General features: G+C 37.5%; 1 protein-coding gene across 5 annotated transcripts in view; it reads left to right on the top strand.

Annotated features, from left to right (window-relative positions):
• The window catches only part of PLCL1 (phospholipase C like 1 (inactive)), a 335,868-nt gene that overhangs the window by 245,463 nt on the left and 77,760 nt on the right, over nt 1-12,645 (top strand). For all 5 annotated transcript variants that reach the window (XM_028125267.2, XM_028125292.2, XM_028125286.2 and 2 more), the window contains exons 2-3: nt 5,854-8,328; nt 10,679-10,882. In XM_028125267.2, the coding sequence (XP_027981068.1) occupies nt 5,854-8,328; nt 10,679-10,882 (2,679 nt within the window). The remainder of the gene's footprint in view (nt 1-5,853; nt 8,329-10,678; nt 10,883-12,645) is intronic.

Here is a 12,645-nt window from a genome sequence, read left to right as displayed (position 1 = left end):
TTTCATTCACTTCTCACTCAAACCAAAAATCTAGGAGTCATCCTAGACCCAGTGAAAGACTTTTGATTTTACCTCCTACTTTTTTTTTTTTACCTGTAGTATTTAAGAATGCTTTCATATATTTTTACATGATTAACAATTAATTTTAGAAAATAAAATATACAATCTGAAGTTAATTGTTATGTGACCTTTCCCAAAATATTCTTCTATCTTCATTACATATATTTTATTTTATTTTATTTTTTTATTGTTATGTTAATCACCATATATTACATCATTAGTTTTTGATGCAGTGTTCCATGATTCATTGTTTGTTCATAACACCCAGTGCTCCATGCAGAACGTGCCCTCCTCAATACCCATCACCAGGCTAACCCATCCCCCTACCCCCCTCCCCTCTAGAACCCTCAGTTTGTTTTTCAGAGTCCATCATCTCTCATGGTTCGTCTCCCCCTCTGACATACTCCCCTTTTCTTCCTCTCCTGTTATCGTCTTCTTTTTCTTTTTTCTTAAAATATGTTGCATTATTTGTTTCAGAAGTACAGATCTGTGATTCAACAGTCTTGCACAATTCACAGCGCTCACTGTAGCACATACCCTCCCCAATGTCTATCACCCAGCCACCCCATCCCTCCCACCCCCAACCACTCCAGTAACATTCAGTTTGTTTCCTGAGATTAAGAATTCCTCATATCAGTGAGGTCATATGATACATGTCTTTCTCTGATTGACTTATTTCACTCAGCATAACACCCTCCAGTTCCATCCACGTCGTGGCAAATGGCAAGATCTCATTCCTTTTGATGGCTGCATAATATTCCATTGTGTATATATACCACATCTTTGTTATCCATTCATCTGTTGATGGACATCTTGGCTCTTTCCACAGTTTGGCTATTGTGGACATTGCTGCTATAAACATTGGGGTGCACATACCCCTTCGGATCCCTACATTTGTATCTTTGGGGTAAATACCCAGTAGTGCAATTGCTGGATCGTATGGTAGCTCTATTTTCAACTGTTTGAGGAACCTCCATATTGTTTTCCAGAGTGGTTGCACCAGCTTGCATTCCCACCAACAGTGTAGGAGGCTTCCCCTTTCTCCGCATCCCCGCCAACATCTGTCGTTTCCTGACTTGTTAATTTTAGCCATTCTGACTGGTGCGAAGTGGTATCTCATTGAGCTTTTGATTTGGATTTCCCTGATGCTGAGTGATGTTGGCACTTTTTCATGTGTCTGTTGGCCAAAATAAATGATATCTTTTAAAAAAATAAATGGAAAGTCCTCATACTTTATGATAATCTCCTTATAATAATGACCTTATGACTATAGGAGTCAATTCAATTATCTAGTGAACTGGAAGATGACAAAAGCACACCTGAACTGACAACAAACTTTGGTTTCTCTTGAAAAGTGCCAAAAGCACCTGTCTTTCCATTATATAGATAACTGCAGTGGATTTTCTCTCATTCCATCATCAGATATTTTTTGTATTTATCAACAGGAAGATCTATTACCAACACTTCAATATTTTCATTTGGGGATATCTCCTGTCTGTGTACCTGAACAGTTCCCCTTCTCCACCACCAATCTGCCAAGATCTTCTTGAGGGAAACACAGATGTGAGGCTATGGGCTCGGCAAAGAGGCCGTGGTGGTGATGAAGCTCAGAAGGAGATTTGGAGTTGTCCATCTTCCTTGTCCACTCAATACAATCCCACCCCCCCTTCCCTCTCAGCTTTTCAGAGCTAATGCATAGCATGACCATTGAAAACAAACAGACTTAGAGAAATATCGGAGTCCTGAAACTTTTCCAGCATATTTTGAATAGAAATATTCTTGACTCTAGTCAGTAGCAGACAGGCTAATTATTTGTTCACATGTGTTTTTGCCAGTTTTTGGCTCATTTGGGGGCTTGTAATAATTTTGGAGTTTGTCCTTCGTGAGTTGAAACCTGAGTGTATTTTTTCTGCTAGTTCCATGTTTTAAGGCATTTTGGGATAAGTTTTGTAATCATGTGGGAATTAGAGGTCAAAACAGGAAATAAGCATTTTGGAGCAGGTCAATTCTTTCCTAGGCTACATAGAAAGCATTTATCTCTTGAAGGCTTATCTTACTAGGAGAGAAAGTCTTGATTTAAGGAGATGCCACCACAGAGAAGAGAGGCTTGTAAGAGAGGCTCGTAAGAGAAAGCTCTTCTGATAACAGTACTTTTGTTCTCGTGAACAGTGGTTCAAGTCAAGTGTGAAGTGTTAAGACTGTGAAGGTTGGTGTGGTACCAAACGTCGGGCATGGGAACTACATACATGCATTTACAGCAACACTAATTTCTCACTTAAGGTTTGTTAGCAACTATTAGAGGTTTTATAATTCTGTTGACAATAATCTTTCTTGGAAGATGACCTGCTTTATATAAAAATAATTTTTTTTGTGAAAGGTCTCATTAGTTTAAAAGCCTAGTCAAATGGTAGCTTTAAAAGCTGAGTCACAGTCTAATTTACTATCACAATTCAGTTTCCCTCTTTATTTTACTTGATAGAGTAACCTTTTCTCAGCAGTGCCATTAGGTGCCTGCCTTCATGGTGTGGAAAAATACACACATACATCTGAGATTTTTGAGCATGTGGGTTGTGATGAATTTAAATGTGTTCTAATGGTGCAACTGCATATAAACAGCTGAAGATTTATACTTGTTTTTTAACTTAAGGATGAGGAAATTGACTACTATGGGATAATTAAAAATAACAACTCTCTGGAAAAGCAAGAGCTAAATTGTTAAATGCCAGGGCATCAAGAAGCAATATTCTGTAATCTATACAGAATTCTTTTTTATTCTGTAAATAAATTGGGTAATATATATCTTTGTCACTTGAAGATCAGATATATATTTGAGTTAATGAATCATCCCACCAACATTCCATAACTAAAGCAAATTTTGTTTTCTTTTCACGGGCAAGGTTTTAGTCAATTGAATAATAAATCATCCTGCCTTTTCCTGAATCACAGGATAAGGAGGCTCTTATAGGCAGGATCACAATTAAATAAGGCCTTAGGGGAGACAGTCTACCCTGTTTTAAAAGAATGCCAGTGAAGGAGACAGCCCAGACCACTTTGGTCATACTTCTCAGGGCTTAAAATAGAAATATCATGTGTCTGTTTTAAAATATTTTCTGTTTATCGCTGAAGATTTGTCTTAAATGCTCAGAGGTCAAGAATGAATCAACTTCTTGATAACCCCCAATATCCTGGTCAAGTCCTGCAGTGACCAGGTATATGAAGAAATGTACTTCTTTCAAAAAGAGTAACCTTATAAGCATTTACAGTTTACAAAGAATATTCAGAAACACTTTTTCTTTTGAGTCTCTCAGCAACACTATTATATAAAAGAATTATTGATTCCTATTGAGAAGCAGAAATTAAGGTTCAGAGAGGCTAAGTGACTTACCCAAGTCATAGATCTACTGAATGGAATAATCACAGCTTGAGACTAGTTAGTTTTGTATAAGGACATTGCCTTTTGCTTTCCACACTTCGCTGACTCTTTGACATGCTTATAAAATCAGGCACTGTAAACATGCCTTAAGGTGTGTTTGGGAAATTTGTTCCTGGGAGAATTATCTGAGTCGATGATCTGGTTGTGAGCATTATTAACTTTAATCTATGGTCTGAACAGAAGGAAGTATAAAAAAATATCCAGTTTTAAGTGGCACTGGTCAGATGTTCAGTGTAAATGAATTAGAAGTGATTGAAATAGCAGACAATTTGGGACTAAGTTGACATCTATTATCTTATGAATATAAGGACCAGACCTGTAATTTGAGAAAGACAGTATGTGAGAAGGCCTAGATACACCTAAGAAGGAAATAGTCACAAGGAATAATTAACCTGCTTAAGGCACACTAATCTGAACAGAGAAGGTCTAATGCCCTGTTAACTTTGTTGTTCAGCAAAGGGCGAAGTGGGCTGAGGACACAGAGATTCTGTGAGAGTAAGATCCAATGACACTTAAAGAGAGGGGGAAAAGGTGAGGTGCAAGTGTTCTCTGTGAAATTCTATGGCAGACAGCTTGGAAATGTAATTTACATTGGGAGAACATTAAAAGTTAGTGGAACCATTTAGATTTCTGTTTGGTTCTATGCTGTGGCTGCTAATAGCATTATACCGAAATGTGGGTATTGATTCTCATAAAGTTCATTCAAACTGTTTACCTTAGTCTGAAAATTTGCTCTAGTTAGAGTCATTTGTCTGTTGTTAGCTCTCAGTCTGACTTTCAAGACACTTACATTCTTCAAAATAGTCTGAGGAAAAAAAGCGACTTTTAGTTAAGGTTTATTGCCAGCCCTTTTTTTTTTAATTGTTTTTATTAACATATAATGTATTATTTGTTTCAGGGGTACAGGTCTGTGATTCATCAGTCTTACACAATTCACAGTGCTCACCATAGCACATACCATCCCCAGTGTGCATCACCCAGCCACCCCATCCCTCCCACCCCCCTCCACTCCAGCAACCCTCAGTTTGTTTCCCGAGATTAAGAGTCTCTTATGGTTTGTCTCCCTCTCTGGTTTTGTCTTGTTTAATTTTTCCCTCCCTTCCCCTATGATCCTCTGTCTTGTTTCTCAAATTCCTCATGTCAGTGAGATCATATGATACTTGTCTTTATCTGATTGACTTATTTCGCTTAGCATAATACCCTCTAGTTCCATCCACATTGTTGCAAATTTCATCTTTTTGATGGCTGTATAATATTCCATTGTGTGTGTGTGTGTGTGTGTGTGTGTGTGTGTGTGTGTGTGTACCACATCTTTATCCATTCATCTGTTGATGGACATGTAGGCTCTTTCCATAGTTTCGCCATTGTGGACATTGCTGCTATAAACATTGGGGTGCACATGCCCCTTCAGATCACTACATTTGTATCTTTGGGGTAAATACCCAGTAGTGCAATTGCTGAGTTGTAGGGTAGCTCTATTTTCAACTTTTTGAGGAACTTCCATACTGTTTTCCAGAGTGGCTGCACCAGCTTGTATTACCACCAACAGTAGTAGGGTTCCCCTTTCTCCGCATCCTCCCCAACATCTGTCATTTCCTGACTTGTTAATTTTAGCCATTCTGACTTGTGTGATGTGGTATCTCCTTGAGGTTTTGATTTGTATTTCCCTGATGCCAAGGGATGTTGAGCACTTTTTCATGTGTTTGTTGGCCATTTGGATGTCTTCTTTGCAGAAATGTCTGTTCATGTCTTCTGCCCATTTCTTGATTGGATTATTTGTTCTTTGGGTGTTGATTTGATAAATTCTTTATAGATTTTTAGATACTAGCCCTTTATCTGATATGTCATTTGCAAATATCTTCTCCCATTCTGTCTGTTGTCTATTGCCAGTCCTTTTTGATGTAAAGCATATGAAGGCAAAAATCTTTTATTTGGACTAGTTTTAAGTTTAAAACTTAAACTATTGCTTAGTATAAATGAGGAAAACTTTTTAAAGAAATCCAGCATTATTTCTTTCACATATCTGTAGGGATTTGAGCTAGGTTGTTAAAGTACCAACATGTAGAGGTTCTTAGGAAATCCGCTTTAATGAACAGAGATGAGTGATTTGTAGTCAATAGTTTATTTTATTTCAAAGAACATGAGGCATTTGAAAAATAAGTTTTTTTTTCTGAACCTAATAATATCAATTTTCTCAGCAATTCTTCTTTTTCTGGAACAGTGAAAATGTGAATTTTAAGCTAGCTTCTAGGTCCAAATAATTATAATATCTGAGTGGAGTCTGAGGAGTTCATAGAGTGTTATCAAATTTGTCTTTTTTCTAAGGAAAATTGATTCATTATTTTCAAATTATTTTACAGGATCCTTCAAACCAAAAATGTGGTGGAAGAAAGAAAACAGTGTCTTTCAGCAGCATGCCATCGGAAAAGAAAATTAGCAGTGCGAGTGACTGCATCAGCTTCATGCAAGCTGGCTGTGAATTGAAGAAGGTCCGGCCAAATTCTCGTATTTATAACCGTTTTTTCACTCTGGACACAGACCTCCAAGCTCTTCGCTGGGAACCTTCCAAGAAAGACCTTGAGAAAGCTAAGCTTGACATTTCTGCTATAAAAGAGATCAGATTGGGGAAGAACACAGAAACATTTAGAAACAATGGCCTCGCTGACCAGATTTGTGAGGACTGTGCCTTTTCTATACTCCATGGGGAAAACTATGAGTCTCTGGACCTAGTTGCCAATTCAGCAGATGTAGCAAATATCTGGGTGTCAGGTTTACGGTACCTGGTTTCTCGAAGTAAGCAACCCCTTGACTTTATGGAGGGCAACCAGAACACACCAAGGTTCATGTGGTTGAAAACAGTGTTTGAAGCGGCAGATGTTGATGGGAATGGGATTATGTTGGAAGACACCTCTGTAGAGTTGATAAAACAACTCAACCCTACCTTGAAGGAATCCAAGATCAGGTTAAAGTTTAAAGAAATCCAGAAGAGCAAAGAAAAACTAACTACACGAGTGACGGAAGAGGAATTTTGTGAGGCTTTTTGTGAACTTTGCACCAGGCCAGAAGTATATTTCTTACTGGTCCAGATATCTAAGAACAAAGAATATTTGGATGCCAATGATCTCATGCTCTTTTTAGAAGCTGAGCAAGGAGTCACCCATATTACTGAGGATATGTGCTTAGACATTATTCGGAGATATGAACTTTCCGAAGAGGGTCGTCAAAAAGGGTTTCTTGCAATTGATGGCTTTACCCAGTATCTGTTGTCACCAGAATGTGACATTTTTGATCCTGAGCAAAAAAAGGTTGCCCAAGATATGACCCAGCCACTATCTCACTACTACATCAATGCTTCGCACAACACCTATCTCATAGAAGACCAGTTCAGGGGGCCAGCTGATATTAATGGGTATGTTAGAGCTTTGAAAATGGGCTGTCGAAGCATTGAACTTGATGTTAGTGATGGTTCAGACAATGAGCCAATCCTTTGTAATCGAAATAATGTGACGACACATCTTTCTTTTAGAAGTGTCATAGAGGTGATAAATAAATTTGCCTTCATTGCTTCTGAATACCCACTCATTCTTTGCCTGGGAAATCACTGCTCCCTACCACAGCAAAAGATAATGGCTCAACTGATGAAAAAGGTTTTTGGCGATAAGCTCTATACTGAGGCACCTTTGCCATCAGAAACCTACCTCCCATCACCGGGAAAATTGAAAAGAATGATTATTGTGAAAGGAAAGAAATTGCCTTCTGACCCAGATGTTTTGGAAGGAGAAGTAACAGATGAAGATGAAGAAGCAGAAATGTCTCGAAGGCTGTCGGTAGATTACAATGGCGAGCAGAAACAAATCTTGCTGTGTAGGGAACTCTCCGATTTGGTATCCATCTGCAAGTCTGTTCAGTATAGGGATTTTGAACTGTCTATGAAAAGCCAAAACTATTGGGAAATGTGTTCATTTAGCGAAACAGAGGCCAGCCGAATTGCAAATGAGTACCCAGAGGATTTTGTAAATTATAATAAGAGATTCTTATCGAGAATCTATCCAAGTGCCATGAGGATCGATTCCAGTAACTTGAATCCACAGGACTTTTGGAATTGTGGCTGTCAGATTGTGGCAATGAATTTTCAGACTCCAGGTCCAATGATGGACCTTCACACAGGCTGGTTTCTTCAAAACGGAGGATGTGGTTATGTTCTAAGGCCATCCATCATGCGAGATGAAGTTTCTTACTTCAGTGCAAACACAAAGGGCATCGTACCTGGGGTGTCTCCTCTTGCTCTTCATATCAAGATCATCAGTGGTCAGAATTTTCCAAAGCCCAAAGGAGCTTGTGCCAAAGGAGATGTCATAGATCCCTATGTTTGTATAGAGATACATGGAATTCCAGCAGACTGTTCAGAACAAAGAACTAAAACTGTCCAACAGAACAGTGATAACCCTATTTTTGATGAAACTTTTGAGTTTCAAGTAAACCTACCTGAGCTGGCCATGATTCGTTTTGTTGTTCTGGATGATGACTACATTGGGGATGAGTTTATAGGACAATATACAATACCGTTTGAATGTTTGCAGCCTGGATATCGGCATGTTCCCCTGCGCTCTTTTGTGGGTGACATCATGGAGCATGTAACCCTTTTTGTCCACATAGCAATAACTAATCGAAGTGGAGGAGGAAAGGCACAGAAGCGCAGCCTGTCAGTGAGAATGGGGAAGAAAGTTCGAGAATATACCATGCTCAGGAATATCGGCCTTAAGACCATAGATGACATCTTTAAAATAGCAGTTCATCCCTTACGAGAAGCCATAGATATGAGAGAAAATATGCAGGTAGGAAAAATCCCAAGCTCTTCTTCCCTACCCCTACTTCTTCCTACCTCTCCCTTACTGGTGAACACTGTGTTTTACTAGTGATCTGATTCCTCAAAAAATTATCAGAAAAGTTGTATAAACCCATGTACCACTGAATTAAGTATTGCCTGTGATAAAGCAGATATATTTTATGTACCTAATTGTGAATGAATGCTGTGTTAAATTTGGCCTGAACTAAACCAGTTAATATAAATGCTTTATGGATCCATTAAATATCCCTGCCACATAACCAATATGGGATTGTGCATATGAAACAATGTAAACAAAATGGGATATAAAATATTATATGTATGTGCAATATATATTATATATACAGACAGACAATACTAATTATAAATATATATGTTAAATATTTGCAGATATGAACATGAAAGGGAATTTGAAGTCATAGAAACAAATGTAATGCCTATTAGGTTATTTTAGTTGTTTAAGTGTATGACAACAACAATAATAAATTACTCCCCACAAGAGCAAACACAACTAAACAAACAATAGTCAGCACTTGAACTTGTTGAAAACTATGTAGTCTTCTCTTAGAAAAGTGGTTTAATTGAAAGAACCTGAATTCTGGCTTAAATTCTATCCCCTTGTGATCTTGAGCAAATTATTTCAGATCTCTGATCATCAGTTTTCTCCACATAAGGTAAGAAAAATAGTAATACATCACAGAATTATTATCAGAATTAAATGACAAGGTATATAAATTGCCCACTCCTGGCATGTGGAAATTCAACATTAGTTTCTTTTCCTTCATTAATTCTTGTAATCATAGATGTTTGCCAATTTCTTTCTTGACTGCTATAGAATATATCTATTCTAGGGTCATGTTACTGAGAAACAACCAAACAACAAATACTAAGTTCCTGCAATGTGCAAAGAGGTGTTGGTCGGCAGAAGAAGTAGCAGTCTGAGAACAAAACAAGAGAGGAATATTTTTCAATGCAGTTTATTTGCTCCTTTAGCTAACATTTTAATAGTAATTCTCACCAAACAGTCCCTACTTTCAAGATAGGAAACAAGCTTGAAGAAGTTAAGTGATTTCCCAAATATTGGAGTTAGTAAATAGGAATGTTGGACTTTAAATCCAGAATGGCCTACTACTACCAAAACTCATGATCATTCATGGTTTTTAGTCATGTGATGCTGAATCTCAAACCCATCATTTGGTGAAGACTTTACTTTTACATTATTTCACAGACAAATTCCAGAAAAGACTTAAAATCAATTTTAAATAGCTGAAGTGGTGGAACAGTATTGTACGTAAATCACACATAAATACTTAGATTGTAAGCATTTTATTTGAAGTGGTTGCCTTAGCCACTATTTCAAAAATAGGTTCCAAATATTACCATTTTCTATCTGACTTTTTCTGACATAATTCAAAACTATTATAAATCCCTGTATTAGATTACTTGTACATCATTTCCACATCTTACTTTACATATTAGAAATCAATTTTATTTATTTCTATGTAATTCTTGAAATATATCCTTTACACATACTATGTTTTTAAAATGCATCGTAAGGAGAGTTGGTTATGGATAAAGCTTTTTCCAGGTAATACTGATAATTTATATCACCTTAACATAAAGTCTTTTGGGTTAAGGATTATTTGGAGCCTAATCAGTAGAAAAATGAAATACTATCATTGTTGCTAAATTCATTCGACATATAATAGGTTAGGTACTGCTCGCTGTTAATAAAACATGAAATAGTTATAATTTCTATTTCAAATGAATTTTAAAAGCCTGTAAAACATGGACAAATGTAGCTCTACATGAAATTTGTTTTAGTATGTGCATCTGTCAGGTGCATTTCTGATGGGATGACAAAGAAATACAATTGATGGTTAGTCGAATGCACATCGGTGAGTAATTGCAGCCTGCTACCTTGAGGGGAAAAGCCCGGAGGAGATGTACGCCAATGTATAATCACTGGCATGTTTTTATGATCATCATGATACAAATCGAATAAGATATTCACAACCAGCCAAGGCTAATTTGTGTGAATATTCCAATGCTCTGCTTTGAAAAGCACTGTGTAGCCTTGGTTCACAATCAGCTTTGCTTTAATGGCATTTTTGTGGCAGTTGCTAAAAATTGACAAAGATGAAGTATAATAGTGAATTAGTTCTGTGTGCTTTCTTGGTGCACGTTACACTTCTGGTTGATTATAATTCAGTTTCCTCCAAATTACATATGTATCGGACGGTATACTTTTAATGAATATACTTTTGTGTAAATCTAGAAGTGCTGGGGGTGATGTGTCATGTGGTTAGAAGTCTAATTGCATGTTTGCTTCCCCACAGAATGCCATAGTGTCTATTAAGGAACTGTGTGGACTTCCTCCAATTGCCAGTCTGAAACAGTGCCTGTTGACCCTGTCCTCTCGACTCATCACCAGTGATAATACTCCTTCAGTCTCTCTTGTGATGAAAGACAACTTTCCTTATCTGGAGCCTCTGGGGGCAATTCCAGATGTGCAGAAAAAAATGCTGGCTGCTTATGATCTGGTAGGAAATTGTGACTCTAGATTTCTTATCTGTGTGTGTGTGTGTTGTGGGGGTAGGGGAAGTCATCTGGCAGGGACTCTTTTGTGGAACTCTAATGAATAAATCACATTGGGAGTAGCAGGCAGAGCCGGCCCGCTCAGCTTCCCTTAAGGCCCAATGAAGACTTCTGGGGCAATGCTTTGAACCCAGAGCCCCACAAATTACAAACAGAAATTCTCTGCATTAGTAAGGAATTAATTATTAAGTCTTCAAAAATATACACAACTTCTCATCATCTAAATGACTTTGGCTTGCAACATAACCATTTAATTGTGTACCTGTAAGAAATGAACGTATGCTTCTCAGTGCTGCCTTATGATATTTGTGACAAAATATTTCTCTGGAATTTATATTTCTTTTTGTTTTTAAGATTTTATTTTTTTTTTGAGAGAGAGAGAGAGAGCACAGAGCACAAGTAGGGGGAGGGGCAGAGGCAGGGGGAGAAGCAGACTCCCTGCTGAGCAGGGAGCCAGATGCAGGGGCTCTATCCTAGGACCTCGGGTATTATGACCTGAACCAAAGGCAGACCCTTAACCAACTGAGCCACCCAGGCGCCACTGGAATTTGTATTTCTAAGCTAATACTGTTAAATGATTTTTCTGAATGTATATTATAATTTATGTAGTAATTAAGTTTAAGAATAATTATATTTTTGCCTCTTAATTCCATAAAAAATTAAGGAGCAAATGAAAATCTGGAAAAATTTGTAACATATATACCAGATAAAGTGTAACTATCCTTAAAATAGAAAGTGCACTTAAAAATCAATAAGAAGGGTCACCTGGGTGGCTCAACTGAGTGGCTCAACAGTTAAGCAGCTGACTCCTGATTGTGGCTCAGGTCATGATCTCAGGGTCCTGGAATGGAGCCCACTGGGGAGTCTACTTCAGGATTCTCTCTCTCCCTCTGCCCTTCCCCTGCTTGTTCACTCTCTCTCTAAACTAAATAAATTGTTGATGAAAAAGAAATCAGTAAGAAAAAATATGGAGAAAAAAATCTTACATCAATTAGGTTTAAGTACAGCTTGATAAGACAAACAGTGCAACACAATCATGGCTTAAAAATAGTTTTACTCTTTCATATAAAAATCTGGAGACCAACCTTCCAAGATGGAACTTCTGTAAAGTTCTTAGGAACCTAGGCTCCCTCTAGTTTTCTGCTCTACCATCCCTATAGTGTGACCCTTATCCTTATGGTCCAAAATGGCTGCTGAAGCTCCAACCATAACATATGCATTCAACCATCAAGAATGATGAAGAGAAAAAGAGGGCATATCTTTTGCCTTTAAGGACATTTCTCCAAAATAGCATAGATCATTTTTGCTTATATTTCATCAGCCTAGAATTAATACATAGCTACACTTAGCCACAAAGGTGAATGGGAAATGTCTTTATTTCAAGGGGCTATGTGCCCAACTAAAAGTTATCTCTTCTGTTACTAAGAAATAGAGAGAGGAAAGTTATTAGGCGATAACAAATATTCTTTGCTTCAGAGGTGAACAGGCAATTCATGTCTCTCTTCCCCCCTAAAAAAATGAAAATCTAAAAACATATTTAACCTTAAAATAAGTTTTTAATTAAAGATATTAAAGAAATGTAGTAAAATATTCCCTCTCTCATTGGCACTAAAAATAGTACCTCTGATACAGAATTTAAGGTAATGGATACTCTCATCCATTTACCTCTACTAGGAAAATAAACTGGCATAATTTGGGGGGAGATAAA

The sequence above is a fragment of the Eumetopias jubatus genome, unplaced genomic scaffold (assembly GCF_037043125.1).
Source record: "Eumetopias jubatus isolate StellerSeaLion01/CBP00866 unplaced genomic scaffold, mEumJub1_p1.0 scaffold_3, whole genome shotgun sequence".
Classification (NCBI taxonomy): domain Eukaryota; kingdom Metazoa; phylum Chordata; class Mammalia; order Carnivora; family Otariidae; genus Eumetopias; species Eumetopias jubatus.
The sequence above is the reverse complement of the archived record's forward strand: the minus strand, read 5'-3'. Positions and strand labels throughout refer to the sequence as shown.